Raw genomic sequence first — 16,484 nt, forward strand, 5'->3', positions numbered from 1 at the left:
TCTCTGAATTGAGGCCCAGTGCTGTAACACTGTATCATTTTCTAATTATGGCAAAGATATAACTTCTTACCATCTCCTCAGAAATATGTGTGACCATGCTGGTAGCCCCAGCATTGATCAATATGATAATTTGAAGTAAAACATGTAAACAAATGAGCTGGTTGTCAAATTATACTTTTTAAGTCTCTCTCTCCCCTACACTGCCTTATAATTAACATTCACACACATAGTAGAACATGGTCACACGTGGGTTGTCAGATACCTGTTAGGAAAATTCATAATCATTTTGAGAAAATACACAGTACTCAGAAATTCCATTGATTTCTTGGGAAATTTCTAGCCCTAGAAGGTGTGGGGTTGATCTTGGAGGTGATCTGAGCAGAGAAGGCAGCTGCCTGAGTGGATTGTCCCTAAATAATATTGACATAAAGGCCTGGTAAAGAGCCTTGGAAGCTATAGAATACAGGGCTTTTGTCTTTTTCAGCTAATTGAAATCAGTTGTTGATAGCTATCCAGAATGCTGCTCTGTTAGAAAGGAATGTCAGGCCCTGCCTGCCTTAGCTTGCTATGATGGATTAGTGGTGAATTAACTCTGCAGTGGAAAGGGAAAATGGCTGTATTCCTTGCCATGTATCTGCCATCCCCGAGTCCAATCTTCACTTTACAGACAAGAAGACCAACACCTAGAGAAATGACAGAGAGTGGCTGAACTTTTAGTGCACAATCTTGGTTTCTAATGCTTTTTAAAAATCATTTACTTTAATATGACTTTTAAAAATTTGACATATAGGTAATTTACAGTGTTTCAGCTAAACAGCAAAGTGATTCAGTTATATATATATATACACATATATATACACACATATATATATTCTTTTTCAGATTCTTTTCCATTATAGATTATTACAAGATATTGAATGTAGTTCCCTGTGCTGTACAGTAGGTCCTTGTTGTTTATCTATTTTATATATAGTCATGTGTATCTGTTAATTCCAAATCCCTAATTTATCCTTACCCCCCTTTCCCCTTTGGTACCCATAAGTTTGTTTTCTATGTCTGTGAGTCTATTTCTGTTCTGTAAATAAGTTCCTTTGTATCATTTTTTTAGATTCCACATATTAAGTGATATCATGTAATATTTGTCTTTCTCTGTTTACCCTACTTCACATAGTATGACAGTCTCTGGGTCCATCCATGTTGCTGCAAGTAGCATTATTTCATCCTTTTTTATGGCTAAGTAATATTCCATTGTATATATATGTACCACATCTTCTTTATCCATTCATCTGCAGATGAACGTTTAGGTTGTTTCTGTGTCTTGGCTATTGTGAATAATGTTGCTCCGAACATTAGGGTTCACATATGTTTTTGGATTAGAGTTTTCATCTTTTCTGGATATATGCCCAGGAGTGGGAATCCTGGGTCATATGGTAACTCTGTTTTTAGTTTTTTAAGGAACCTCCATACTGCTCTCCATAATGGTTGTACCAACTTACATTCCCACCAACAGTGTAGGAGGGTTCCCCTCCAGCATTTATTGTTTATAGCTTTTTTGATGATGGCCATTCTGACTGATGTGAGGTGATACTTCCTTGTAGTTTTGATCTGTATTTCTCTAATAATGATGATGTCGAGCAGCTTTTTATGTGCCTGTTGGCTCCAATACCTTTTTCTAAGGTGTTTCTCGCTAAACCAGATAAGGCAGATTGTATGTGTGTTTCTTTCTTGAGAGATTTTAAAAATTCTTATGCGAAGGATATATAATGATATCAAAAATATATACTCTTGCAATAGGTTGTTACATACATATTAAAATGCAACGGAATGATAACAACTATTGGTTATTTTGCCCATCTGGTGATTTAGTTCTCTAAAACCTGATCACACTTGAAAGTACAGACAGAAGGTTTTGACTTTACAAAGGTGAGAACATGACCCAAACTGTGTTGACTTTGGGAACTACTTTTAGTGAACATTTTAAAACTTAATTATGCATGTTAATGCAGTATGAGAAACACAGTATGTCCCTTGCAGGAATGATGCTATTAGTTCCCTGGAGATGAGTTATAATTTATTCAGTTATTTTTAGCTAATTTTGTGTGCCAGTAAATGGTCATATACTTCTACTTTTTAAAAGTTAGGCTTATTAAGGTATAGTTCACATACAGTAAAACCTCTTTTAAGCATACAGTTGTGGCAAATGTACACAGTGTATAACACTTCCACACTCAAGATACAGAACATAACCATCACCCCCAAAAGTTCCCTTGTGTCCCTTTGCCTGGCAACCACTGATTAAATAATTTTGCCTTTCCAGAAAGTCACATAATGGAGTCATACAGTATATAGCGTTTCAAATCTTTTATTTTTCTCAGTGTAATGTTTTTGGGATTTATTCAAGTTGTTGCAGGTATCTGTAGTTTGTTCCTTTTTATTGCTGATTATTCCATTGGATAAATGTCCCACAGTTTATCCATTTGTTAGTTGGTAGACATTAGGATCTTTGCAGTTTCGGATTATGAGTAAAAGTACCATAAATATTTACATACAGATCTGCGAATACTTGTTTTGGTCTTGGGTAAATACCCAGGAATGGGATTGCTTAGTTGTGTGGAGTGTTAACTTATAAACTGCCAATGTGTTTTCCAAAATGGATGTCATTTTTTATTCTTACTGGCAATGTATGAGAGGTCCTGTTGTTTTTCACCCTTGCCAGCACTTGGTATTGTCAGTCTTCTTAATTTTACTTATTAAAATCTCATTACAGGGAATTCCCTGGCAGTCCAGTGGTTAGGACTCGGCACTTTCACTGCAAGGACCCGGGTTCAATCCCTGGTCGGGGAACCAAGATCCCGAGCAAGCCGAATGGTGCGGCCAAAAGAAAAAAAAATTTCGTTACAGTTTTAATTTGCATTTCTCTGATGACGAATGATATTGAGCATTTTTTCAAGTGCTCATATGCCATCTGTATTATTTTCTTTGGTGAAGTATCTGTTCAAATTTTTGTCCATTTTTAAATTGAGTTATTTGTCATCTGAGTTTTCAGCGCCAAGTTCTTCATCAGATTTATGTTTTACAGATATTTTTTCCCAGTCTATCGCTTGTCTTTTTCCTCAGGAGTAGAGACTTTGGATATTCAAAATTTTGTACCTTTATTCTTTTAGTTATGACATTAACACAAGACTATTATAATAAATTAAAGAATATTAAAGCATCTCTTTCCCATCTGATCTACCCACCTAAGTATTTAAGCATACTGGTAATCTACTGAAAGAAAATTTTACTGTAATATGCAAAGTACAATTTCTGCTTTAAGAAATATATTTTGAAAGTTTCTTTTGTACTTTCAGACTAAAATTTCTCTTCATGTTCAAGAGGATAATTGAGGGGAAAAAAAAGAATTACCTGTTGAAATACTTCATTTTAACCTATTTTGCTCTTCTTTTATTCTAGTGTTATCCAAGATAAATTCTGTGGGATTATAAACATCTCAGTGGAGGGCCTACATGATGTCATGACAGAAGATCCTGAAACGGGAACTTATAAAGAGTAGGTGGATCATTTAATTAATTGCACTTGGACTTGGAGAGTAATTAATTATATCCTGCATTATTTTTGTTTACTGTAACCATATAAGTTGCCATGGTATGGCAACTTTTAAATTTTGTCTTTATAAAAGAAAAATATTTTTGTTACTTTACTTATAATATTGTTGGATCTTGAGATAAGCTTAGTTTTGTTATAGTGAAATTCTCAATTGGACTTCTTTGGTCTAATCATCATTTTATGATTTGACATTAGGTTTTTAAAAAAAATTCCAAGTGTATTTTAACATATAAATTCCTCTTTTAAGATATCTTGAATAGTATGTTCTTTTTTTCCGCTAACAATGTTCCCCTGCCCTTCAGGTGAGTTATGGAGAAAGGGGAATGGATTAGCATCTTATATTTGTATTTGACTGGTTGAAGCATCAGTGGCACCTTTAAGATATTAGAGGGTCATATGGTACTTGACTAGTTCCAAAAGAGTGTAGTTAAAATTACAGTTGATTATTGAACAACGTGGGGGTTAGGAACACCAACCCTCTGCACACCAACCCTCTAAACTCCACGTATAACTTTACAGTTGACCCTCTCTGTATCTGCGATTCCACATCTATGGATTCAACCAACCACAGATTGTGTAGTACTGTAATATGTGTAGCACTGTAATACGAATTTATTGAAAAAATCTACACATGTTCAAATCTGTGTTGCTCAAGGGTCAACTGTGTATTCTTCGGGAGATTAGTTAAAATCATGTTATCAGGAATGCTGATAATCTCACATTTATATAACTATTAATGTGAAAAAAATTTTTATCACTATATCCTGTTATTTATAATAGGAGAATTATCATATCTTTCTTAATATTGCTATTAATTTAAAGCATGTTTCATATAATGATAAGCAAGGCTTCATGAGATTCCATACTGCTTGACTTCTCAATAATGTACTTAGCCCATTTTCCTTGCTTTTTATAAAACCATCTATAGCAAATGGGAAAGATTGCCATTTGAATCATACTTTGTTGAAAAATATGGAAAGTAGATATGTGTAGTTGAATCTTATTAAACATGTATAAACAAAATGTTTCTGGCGTGTAACTTAGCTTTCAGGAACATAGGAGTTCAGATGAAGTGGAAACCTCAGACTTTTGTGATTACAAACCCAAAATAACAAACCATTTTATGTGTGTAGGCAGTTTTTAAAAAGTTAATGTAGGGGGCTTCCCTGGTGGTGCAGTGGTTGAGAGTCCACCTGCCGATGCAGGGGACACGGGTTCGTGCCCCGGTCCGGGAAGATCCCACATGCCGTGGAGCGGCTAGGCCTATGAGCCATGGCCGCTGAGCCTGCGCGATGGGAGCCTGTGCTCCACAACGGGAGAGGCCACAACAGTGAGAGGCCCGCGTACCGCAAAAAAAAAAAAAAAAAAGTTAATGTACGGAATATGGCACATGACTATAAATATTGTGTTTACATATATAATAGGTGACAAAGTTTACAACTTTGTGAAATATTTAGGATATATTCAAATGTTCCCTGTCTTCTTTGGAGTATATAATTTAGTTAGGGGGAGGGCGTGTATAATAATAGCACCATGAAAACACTAGTAATGTGTAAAGACAATGATATATGTTTTGAACAAAGCACACAAAACAGTAGTATTCCAGATTGTGCTTTAATAGAATGTCAGAGAAAGAAAAGGCATAGTGTGTTAACTGGAAGCGCTGAGAGTCAGGAAGTTGTTAGAAATAAAGTTTAGAAATTATCTAGTGTAGTTTCATTATTTAAAAGATAGGTTACAGAAGCTCAGAAAAGTGCAGTGACACAGCAAATTAGTGGAAGAGTCAAGACTAGAACCAAGGTCTTTTGGCTCTATATGCCACACTCAGCCATGAGGGAAGTTTTGGTTTGTAAAAGGAAAATGTTGGATGTAAGCACAACAAACTGACTGGGAGACCATTATCTGGTCTCCCAGATCTGGGAGGTGCATATATCTGTTTGAATTAGTGTTTTTCTTCAGATAAATACCCAAAAGTAGAATTGCTGATTTATGTAGTAGTCCTGATTTTTGGAGGAGCCTCCATACTATTTTCCATAGTAGCTGCAGCAATTTACATTTCTACCAGTAATGCACAAGGGTTCCCTTTTCTCCATAATTCTTGCCAGCATTTGCTATTTCTTGACTTTTTGAGGATAGCCATTCTAACAGGTGTGAGGTGATATCTCATTGTGTTTTTGATTTCCATCTCCCTAATGATTGGTGATGTTGAGACCTTTCATATGTCTGTTGGCCCTCTGTATGTCTTATTTGGAAAAATGTCTGTGCAGATTCTCTGCCTGTTTTTTAATCAGATTGTTTGATTTTTTTGGTATTGAATTGAATTGGATTTTTATATATTTTGGATATTAGCCCCTTATCAAATACATGATTTACAAATATTTTCTCTCATTCAGTAAGTTGCCTTTTCATTTTCTTGAATGATTTCCTTTTGGTTTAATGTAGTCCCACTTGTTTGTTTTTGTTGCCTTTGCTTTTGGAGCAGATCCAAAAAATCATCACCGAGACCAATGTCAAGGAGCTAACCACTTAGTTTTCTTCTAGGAGTTTTATTGTTTCAGGTCTTATGTTCAAGTCTTTGGTTCCTTTTGAGTTAATTTTTGTGTATGGTGTATGGTCTAGTTTCATCTTTTTGCGTGAGTTTCTTTATATGTTTGTATTTTAGTTAGTAGAGTTCTTATTTTATTAAACCAGGAAAATATATTAATGACACCTGTAATTTGCTTTCTGCTTGTCTTTGGTTAGAGTGGCTTCCCTTTTTTTCCTTAAATTATGCATTGTTTTTAGGCACAAAGGGAGATGAGATTGACAACCTATTGCCAAAATTTGGGAAGTAATAAGGAAGAAAGGATTTAGCCAGCATTTCAGGAAGCTTAGAGGCACTAAAATTTATTTGAAAAAGACTCATAAATTGTGTTTTTTATAGTTAGAGAGTATAAAACATATCAGCCATCAAGGATATAGCTTTTTTTAAACAAAAATAAAATTTAGGCTTATATAAGCATTTTTCTTCCTTCACTTGATGCATTAACCCACCAGATAGCTCTTCAAAATGGAATAGAGGATATCAGAAGAAGCCTTGGTTCCTTGACTCTAAATTATCCCCTGTATATTATCCTAACTTATGTTGGTCTCAGTGACCTCCTTGGCGTCTCTCTGTCTCCAATTTTACCCTTTTGATCCATTCTGCTCCATGTCTTAAAATTAAAAGCCCAGTTTCTTATAAAGTTGATGGGGCAGTATTCTTTGCTGATCCTCAGTTTACATTATTAGCCTTGTCTCTTCCTCCCTAGATTCTACCTTCTTCCCCAAATGTGCCACTTTTATATACATGGCTTGACTCAACATTTCTTCTTCTTGGTATGTCACACCCTTAGCTTTGCCCTTCTTCGCAAATACCTACCTCTAAGATTCCTTTCCATGCTCTCAGGAAGAATTCATCGCATCCTTCTCTGTTCCTTTGTGGCACTTTGTCATACTGCTAATATACAACCTTTAGTTAGTTGCTTGTTTTCAGTCTAGAGGATTTGAGGCAGTGAATAAGAAAAGCTCATGCTCATTATGACTGAAAACTATTAACACAGGATTGAAGGAATTTAAACAAGGTTGAATGGCGAAACATGTGGCATCTAGATGTAAAACAGCCCTGATCTTGCTAACTACCAGGGCAAAGAGATACATTAGGAATTACCTCGTTCCTATTTTCATGTAGAGGGAAGTAGGTGTATCAAGAGAGGGAGACTGTTTCTTGGCCTGAGCCCAGAAATGAATTTTTGATAAGATATTTATTTAAAGGACTGTAAAAGGATTTTCAGCTGCAAGTAAGAGAAACCCTGAGTCAGCTGTCTTTAACAGTAAAAAAATTTGTTATCCCTTACAACAAAACAACTGCAGGTAAGAGGCTCTAGGATTAGCTACTTGTGACCTCACAATATCTTTAAAGACCAGGTTCTTTCTACTCCATCCCCTCAACACATTAACTTCATATGCAGGCTACTTTCTCTAATCGTCAGAAAGTACTTCTAGGCATTACAGTTCATGACAATGCCAGTGCCAACCAAGTAATCTTTTTTTTCCTTATGTCTTTTTAACATCATAGGACACTTTTCTAGAAGGCATTTCATCAGACTTCCCTTCATGTCTAATTGGCTAGAATTTCTTAAACACGCTCCTGTTGAAAGCAGTCATTAACTAAAGGAATAGGATTGCCATGATTGCTTACTGAGCCACTGGCACCTGGGGCTCAGATCACCTTTTTCTGAAGCATATGGTGACATGGAAGAGGAGGGTAACCGACAAGTTCAGGGCTCTATTAGGAAGGAGGGCGATTATGTAGGCAACCTAAGTGTCCACTGCAGAGACCAATGGAATAATGTCAGTTCTAGTTTTATTATAACCTTAAGAAATGGGTTTGGGGCTTCCCTGGTGGCGCAGTGGTTGAGAGTCCGCCTGCCGATGCAGGGGACACGGTTTCATGCCCCGGTTCCGGGAAGATCCCACATGCCATGGAGTGGCTGAGCCCGTGAGCCATGGCTGCTGAGCCTGCGTGTCCGGAGCCTGTGCTCCGCAACGGGAGAGGCCACAACAGTGAGAGGCCCGCGTACCGCAAAAAAAAAAAAAAAAGAAAGAAGTGGGTTTGTATAGATTAAATGAAAGGTGTACCTTTAAACCAGAAATAATTTAAAAGATTTCATGTTGCATGCTAACACTGTTGGTTGTGTTTGGCTGGTTGGAGTTTCTTGTTGGGAAAGATTCCGAGTTAGCAGACTAGAGTGCCTGGATGTATTCAGTGGATGAGAGTAGGATGTGAGGGGTGGCTGCCTATGCTCACATGTTAATTGTCCCTATTTTAAACTGTTGTTATTATTATTTTATTACTATTGCTACATTCACAGCGCACACATTTTAGTTTACTAGAATTCTATTCTCACCATGCTTTTTATGTAAAACATGATTCCCTATCTTTAATCTTTGTAAACAAAATGAGATTTGACATCTATTTATATATGTACGTATGTCTGTATGTATGTATTTATTTATGGATTTTGTCGGGTCTTAGTTGCAGCACGGGAGTGCTTCATTGCGGCACGTGGGCTCCTCTCTCGTTGTGGTGCCTGGGCTCCAGAGCACACAGCTCAGTAGTTGTGGTGCACCGGCTCTCTAGTTGTGGCACACGGGCACTCGGGCTTCGTTGGATCTTACTACCCCGACCAGGGATCGAACCCACGTCCCCTGCCTTGGAAGGCAGGTTCTTAACCATTGGACCACCAGGGAAGTCCCCAAGATTTGACTTTTAATTGGAGATTTTCTTGCAGTAGAGAATTTCAGCTTTGGGCTTTTCAGTTCAATTTTTTTTGTTGTTTTTCTCCACTTTCTTCCTTTCAGAGACCCAAATGAATGCAATTCGCAGAATTGCAAAGTAAAAATATCCTGCTCTTTGGGGAAAAAGTGTGTATATTTATATCCAGAATATACTTTATTATTAGTGTGATAAATCTTTTAACTTAGGGAAGGAAGAACAGAGAGTTTTTTACTATACAAGTAAGTTGACAGATTTTGGGATGTAGTGAAGGGATTTGATGCAGTACAAAGCATACTTCCATGGAGATCCAGATCTATTGCAGTTAAAATTCAAGTCTGCAGCAGACTTAAAATAGCTTAAGTGAAGGAACTCCATCTTACTTCAGTTCTAAAATGCAAACTGGGATCTAGACTTTTTCTAAACATTTTACTTTATTAAATTAAATACCTTTTGGGTTGAGATAATAATGTCATAATTTTCCAACTTTGTGCCAGAGTTCCTTGGCCAACTAGTTGTGCTGTATCATTTTATAGTTGACCTTGAACAACTCGGGGATTGGGGTACCCACCCTCTTTGAATTTGAAAACCCAAGCATGCCTTATAGTTGGCCATCATACCCACAGTTCCTCTGGTTCCACGTCCTTGGATTCAACCAACAAGGGATCATGTAGTACTGTAGTATTTACTGTAGAAAAAAATCTGCGTATAACTGGACCCCTGCAGTTCAAACCCATGTTGTTGAAGAGTCAACTTGTATATCATGGTGAACGAAAGCATTGCAGTTCCAAGAGGTTAAAGCCATGAAGTGGGTTAGCGATTGAACTCTTGCTGTTTTTCAGGGCTTCTGATTTCCAGTTTAAGGTTCTTACTGTTTGATCCCACCAGGTGTACTGACTCATCAGAGACAGTTGTTCCAAAAATTATTTTTCTAATGGTGGGGGATTAAGGATAAAAGGACATTCATGTCCCCTGGAGGAGTGAGCCTGATCAGGTTTCTGGTGTCAGCGCTTGTCTTTAACCCTGAATCAAAAGTTATTTACACGGCTGAGTTAGGAAGTGTCCTTCTCCTGTACTTGCCACAAAACATAAGAGAAACCAAGCTTTCTTTGCCACAGTTTATTGGTTAAGAACCTATGACTCTGATAAATTACTGAATTCTATTCTAAATTAGGAACAGTGACATTTGTTCTATCAACTTGATTCATTAGACAATATTCATATCTTGTCTCCCTGCAACCAATGTTGACTGAATAGGAAGCTGTATTTCTATTATCTCTGCTAATGGTGAAGAGCAGTAGTGCAGATAATCAAAATAAAATGATTTATAACTGCCCTGCTGGTACAAGTGCTATCAGGGACAGGTTCCTCATAGCATAGTAATGTAATTTGGAGCACAAAGTAGATTGTTACATAATTAATAATTAATGTTTTAATGATGTTACTGTTTAAATTACTGTTACTGTTATGAAACATAAATAATTAGACATGAAGATTAGTAGAAAAGAAGTATTAATTTTAAGTGTAAGTATTTTTTTTAGTATCATTTTTTAGAAAGATATAAAAGGTACCCCTTGCTTTGTCAAGTGATTTATGGTTCAAAAGTTGCCTATAAATAAATTTCTTACAATTTATTACCTAAATACTGAAGCAGAATGCTCTAAACGTTTTTTGGTGTGACCCTTTTAAAAGTGAGATATCTTTTCATAATTAAACTTTTTAATTATACATCTAATTTATCTAGCTATTCCTCACATATTGGTACATAGAAGCATTATTGTTCTCAGTATTTTGAGGTTTGTTTTTAGTATATTATAGACTTTTTTATTTATTTAAAACATTTTTTTAAAAACTGCAGCTGTATGTTAATGTCTCATCTTGAAGAACCGAAAGTAACAGAAGATGAAGAGCCACCCACAGAACAGGATAAGAGGAAAAAGATGGTGAGTTACAAAAGTAGCTTCTAAAATCCGGGAAAACCATATATTGTCATTATATTCTGGAGGTTTCAAAATATGTGGTGGTCCATTCTTCCTTCCTTCCTTCCGTCCATCCATCCATCCATTCGCCTGACCCTGTTGCAGAATTAATGTAACATAACTGAGTTTTGAAATTTGGGGTATACTCCTAAAACAGATAAATTGCATTCATAGTACAGGAAGTTGAGTTTAACTTTTGATCTGAAATAATTGTTTCTTGTCTTAGCAGAGGGTTTACTCCTTTACTTACAGGAACCATGTGACCCTCAAACCTTATTTAAATTGTAATGCTAATTCTTCTGTTTTGAGATTTATTGAAATTTCTTTATTCCCTATTTCATGGATCTTATAATGATTTTTTTCTGAAATACATTACAAGCCTTTATAAGAATGCCTTTAAATTAACTGCTAAATTGTTTTGAAAACCATAGCTCTCTCTACAGGAGTCTGATAAGAAAAAGGAACCAAAAATAGGAAACATCTAAAATATCTTATCTCTAAAATTATTTATAATCATAAATTTTTAAATACTTTGACACGTGAATATAAAATAGTTACATAAATAAACTTTTTCTCCTTTTTTTCTTGGAATCTGCTCTAGTCTCCTGACCTCACCAGTTATTAACGTCATTGTACTTTCTGTCCTCATTCGCAATTGAGAACAACAACACTCTCTACCTCAAAAATAGAATAAATAAATTAATACATAAAATGGTCATGAGATAGATAATGCTGAACACCTAATAATTACTTTGTAAGTGTTGGCTATCATTAGTCTACTCATGATATTCACTTCTTGAATTATCCCACATTAATCCTCAAGGGCTTCATCCTAGGTGTACAGCTAATACTGCATGGCTCTGACAGCCTTCTTTTAAACTGTGTTTGAGTTTAATCCATTTTACTTTGTTTTTATGCTAGATGTCATTTCCCTAGCACTAGTGTAGAGGAAAGGACAATATCCAAGAGTTCATAAAACCTGAATTCTAGTCCTGTTTGTGTTGTTAATTATGACCCTGAGGACGTCACCTTGTCTCTTGAGAATCATTTCCTCATCTGAGAAATGAGGGGGAAATTGGATTAGCAAATTCCAGGGCCTATGAGTTAAAAAATTATTTGTTTTTTCTTTAAAGCTCTTAATACCATTCCTTTCTTTCCCCACTATCTGTGTCCTAGTGAAGTTTTCAATTGTGAATATATCTCTGGAAATATTTCTCCCATGAAATGAGACTGCTAAGCAGTATCCTAAATACATGCAAAATGTATTTTCTTCACTTAGAATAATGATAATCTTTTGGTAGAACATAACAATTTGTCTTTTCCCCTCTACTTTTTAAGCCTTGAATATATCATTGGTGTTATAGAAAAATACGATAACATTTTTCTTAATAATGTTCTGAACTTATAAATGAATAATAGGTATTCTGCTTCCTTTCAGATCAGCTTTTTGTACACTTAGTAACACGGTTAGTCTGGTAGATCTGCCCTTTGCAAATTGATCTACCCAGGTCTATTCTTCATTACATATAGAATCCTTAGTAACATCATAGAGCAGTAATTTTAATTCTAACTTTATTTTGAAGGTAAGTGCAGTACTATCTCAGAGAGCAGTGTAAGAACATAGTTTTCGAAATAACCCTTAAAGTTCTTTGATTTAGTTTTATTTGAGCACTCATTATTTTATCATTATTCTATTTTAGGTAGTATTGATTTATAGAACAACTTTTATTTTTTAAAGTGGCTGATTTTATTTGAAATTAGTTGTCACAGTAGCTATTTGATGTAGATTTATATTGTCATCTCTATTAAGATTTCCAGTGCCTTAGCCATAAGGCTTTTAGTCTTATGCTGATAAATACCACAGTGTTTATGATTAATGCTGAGATTATGTATCTTAGCCTTGAATAAATATAATTGTGAATACAGTGCTAATTTTTCAGTAACTTTTCAGTAACAAACAAGATTAGTTTCACTGTATCTTCAGGATTACAAGAATGAATTATGTACTTTCTTTCTGTAATTATATCATCATTCTTGTACTGTGATGTCTTTAACATTAGAAATTATTTGAGAATTATCTAAATGTGTCTTGGTTGTAGTTTCAAAGGGAAGTGTTTGCTGGTAGATGATTTGAATTATTATTCAAAAGAAAAACCAATCTAGCATCAACGAGTTTTTTCATTTTAAAATGAAATTTTTTATTTACTTGGAAGAAAAAGTGTAGCTGCTTGATTCCAGGATTACATAGTTGAAAGTCTGATTTACTGACTGTCATTGTTGTCTTAAAGTAGTCCCTAAAATGTGGCGTATTCATTTCAGTAGCTGCTTTGGTAGAGTGAAGCAGCAATGATTATAATTTAGAAAGGTGGATGATTAGTATTATATCAAATGTGCCAAATGATTTTCCATAAGTTTATGAGAATTCTCTGTATTTCATCTTAAATAAGGATGAAATTTCTGTTCAGGAAAGCTATTAAGCGGTCCAGACTTTTGATTGTGTGCTTTTTTATCCAGCTCTTCTCTGTTCTGTTTGGGGGGAACTAATTCTGAGAAGATTGAACGTGGCTTAAGCATTACACTTCATTTCTAAGTTTCCTCTCAGTCCAGTATATTCCAGTAGTAGAATGGTAATTTCATGACCTCTTCTATAAAGAACTTAGCTAATACCTTAACATTTTAAGTTCCTTATAATTTCTTTTTTTGTGAAATGCGACATACTAGGCATTTATAGGTTGAAACGTCTCAAATTTAAGTTTTTGAGCATATTAATGCTTTCTGGCAATGTTTTGATACCTGCTAAGAAAGCGTTATTAATGAAACATTTGATATAATAAGTAAAGCTGTGTTGATCATGCTTTCCTGTTAAAGTTTAAGCCCTAGAAATATTTTGATAATCTGTTTCTGTAAATAATAATCTAGTTTTATACATACTTAAGAGATGCTTTAATTGATAATGGGGTATAAATAAGTTGAACATTATTAAAACTACACTAGCTTCTCACTCACTTGTGCTAGTAGAAGCAGTAGCACAAATAAAGGTCTATCTAAACATCATTCATATGGTCTTCTGCTTTTGCTGTAGCACAGCTAAGCAAATTGATGATATGTTAGGTTGGGTTGCATTTTATTTGATAAATTCATGACCAGATCCTAAGTCTTGTGGCAAATATAATAAAGCCTAAGCATGCCTTGCATTTTGCCTTCGAGTGAGTATTGTGTCCTGTGCTACTATTGCCAAATACAGCGCTGGGTCAGGGAGGGACAAGTGCTGCATTGTGGGAGTGGAACTTGTCTGAAAATCATACCCTTCAGGTACCTGATATTTCTCTTTCTGAGAGCAGATAGATGGCCTCTTCCTCCACTTCTGCCTCTGTTTCCCTCCCTCTTCTCCTTCTCCCTTCAGCTTCCTTCCTTCTCATCAACTCTCCCTGAAAACTTATTTGCATAACTATGAAATACAGCAGTTTTCCTCAGACTTTTACTTACATTTGGAATATAGAATACATTGCTGGAGGGAAAGTTACCTTATTATCAGTTGCAAATATTCCACAATGTTGTTTTGTAAATTTTTAGTTCAAATATAATGTCAGCAGCATGCACTATAGTGGTCGTTTGGGATGGGACATTGTAAACTCCCCCTGAACAGGTTTTTCTTTTTTTTTTTTTAGGTTGTTACATAATATTTATTTATTTAAAAAATATCTTTATTGGAGTATAATTGCTTTACAATGGTGTCTTATTTTCTGCTTTATAACAAAGTGAATCAGCTATACATATACATATATCCCCATATCTCCTCCCTCTTGTGTCTCCCTCCCACCCTCCCTATTCCACCCCTTGGTCACAAAGGACCGAGCTGATCTCCCTGTGCTATGTGGCTGCTTCCCACTAGCTATCTGTTTTACATTTGGTAGTATATATAAGTCCATGCCACTCTCTCACTTCGTCCCAGCTTACCCTTCCCCCTCCCCGTGTCCTCAAGTCCATTCTCTACGTCTGTGTCTTTATTTCTGTCCTGCCCCTAGGCCTGAACAGTTTTGATCACTGAGAACCAGTAAGATTATTCTTTTGCCTGTTCCCATTTACCTCTAAAAAACTCAGCAGAACTAGTAGAAAGACAAAACTGTATTTGTCACTAATAAGGTACTGTCTTCTTCTTAATTCAATATCAGTATTTTGAAATGCATGTTACAAAGACATTTTTATTTTACAAATAATATGAGATTAATCCATTATCTTATTATTGGTGGTTTCTGAACTGCCTTTTGAGAATCCTTACCCTATAACATTGAGTAATCAAGGTAAATTATACAATTGTTGAAAATACTCTTTAGTATTCAACTTGCATGAAATGTCACTCTGGTTATGAATTTAGAGCTTTTCGCTTTTCCTCAACTCGCCCAGTTCTGTTACATTTTTCCCCTCTATTTCTCATGCTAAATCTTGAACTTATCCTAATTTGGAACTGATCTCATCCAAAATCCTGAACTCTGACATTTCTCTCTCATCACAACCTCTTCTTCTTCCTCACTAACTATTCCTTTTCTCCTGGTAAATCTGTTTTGTACCTTTATCTGGAGCCCCATAATTTGTCCTTGTTTTCATAATCACTTTCCCAGCTTTTAACCTAGATTTCCTTGTTTTTCTGCTGTTTTTAACTTTGGACAAACCATATCCTTTGCCTCCCTGCTTTAGACCTACTACATTTCTGGGCCTGGGAATCAAGCATACATATTTCTTTAAAGGGGCACATATTATTTTGATGTACAACCAGGGTTGAGAACCACTGCAATAAGAATTTAACTCCTTGTTAATCTTTACAGACCTCTGTAATATGACTCCAGCCAACCTTTTGAGGCTTGTCTTCCTTTTTCCCCATGCTGTCTGCTAAACCAAATAACTTATCTCCGTTCATATCTATGTTTTCTTGTCTCTGTTATGGAGTTCATACTAGTCCTTCCATCTGGAGTAGCCCCTTTATCCTCCTTCTCTCCACTCAGCTTACTCTTTTGCCATTTTTCTCACGAGGTACTCTCTCTTCTCACTGATCACCTTTCCTACCCATACCCAGTTACAGAAATGATCTTGCCCTCTGCTAGACTTACATAGCAACTTTTCTGTATGTTTTGACTGCCTTTACCACCTGCATTTTAAAAAAGATATTGGAGATCAGAATACGAAAGATAATGATCCCTGAAATCAGGGATCTTGCCCTCTGCTAGACTTACATAGCAACTTTTCTGTATGTTTTGACTGCCTTTACCACCTGCATTTTAAAAAAGATATTGGAGATCAGAATACGAAAGATAATGATCCCTGAGAAACAAAAAACAAACACTGTGAGCCCGCTGATTGCCACATATTACTGCCTTCAGTTTCCAGGGAGTGGCCTAGGGAGCCCAGTGGTCTCTCTGATTTGAGGAGAGGAAGCTGGAAATCTGAAGACACCAGAGTGGCTCAGGTTACCAGAGAAGAGGAAGCTGCTCACATAGAATTTTGGGGATCTTCACTGGGTCCCCTCTCAGTCTTCACCTGAGTACTGATTAGCACATACAAGTGCAGAAGTTACCCAAGTCCAGAGAAAGAACCTCCAGAATGGATTG

The 16,484-nt window shown here is 35.9% G+C and overlaps 1 protein-coding gene across 4 annotated transcripts in view; it reads left to right on the forward strand.

Annotated features, from left to right (window-relative positions):
* The window catches only part of IPO11 (importin 11), a 214,953-nt gene that overhangs the window by 177,297 nt on the left and 21,172 nt on the right, over positions 1–16,484 (forward strand). For all 4 annotated transcript variants that reach the window (XM_060295810.1, XM_060295809.1, XM_060295813.1 and 1 more), the window contains 2 exons: positions 3,454–3,549; positions 10,761–10,845. In XM_060295810.1, the coding sequence (XP_060151793.1) occupies positions 3,454–3,549; positions 10,761–10,845 (181 nt within the window). The remainder of the gene's footprint in view (positions 1–3,453; positions 3,550–10,760; positions 10,846–16,484) is intronic.

Source organism: Globicephala melas, chromosome 3, assembly GCF_963455315.2.
Source record: "Globicephala melas chromosome 3, mGloMel1.2, whole genome shotgun sequence".
Lineage (NCBI taxonomy): Eukaryota > Metazoa > Chordata > Mammalia > Artiodactyla > Delphinidae > Globicephala > Globicephala melas.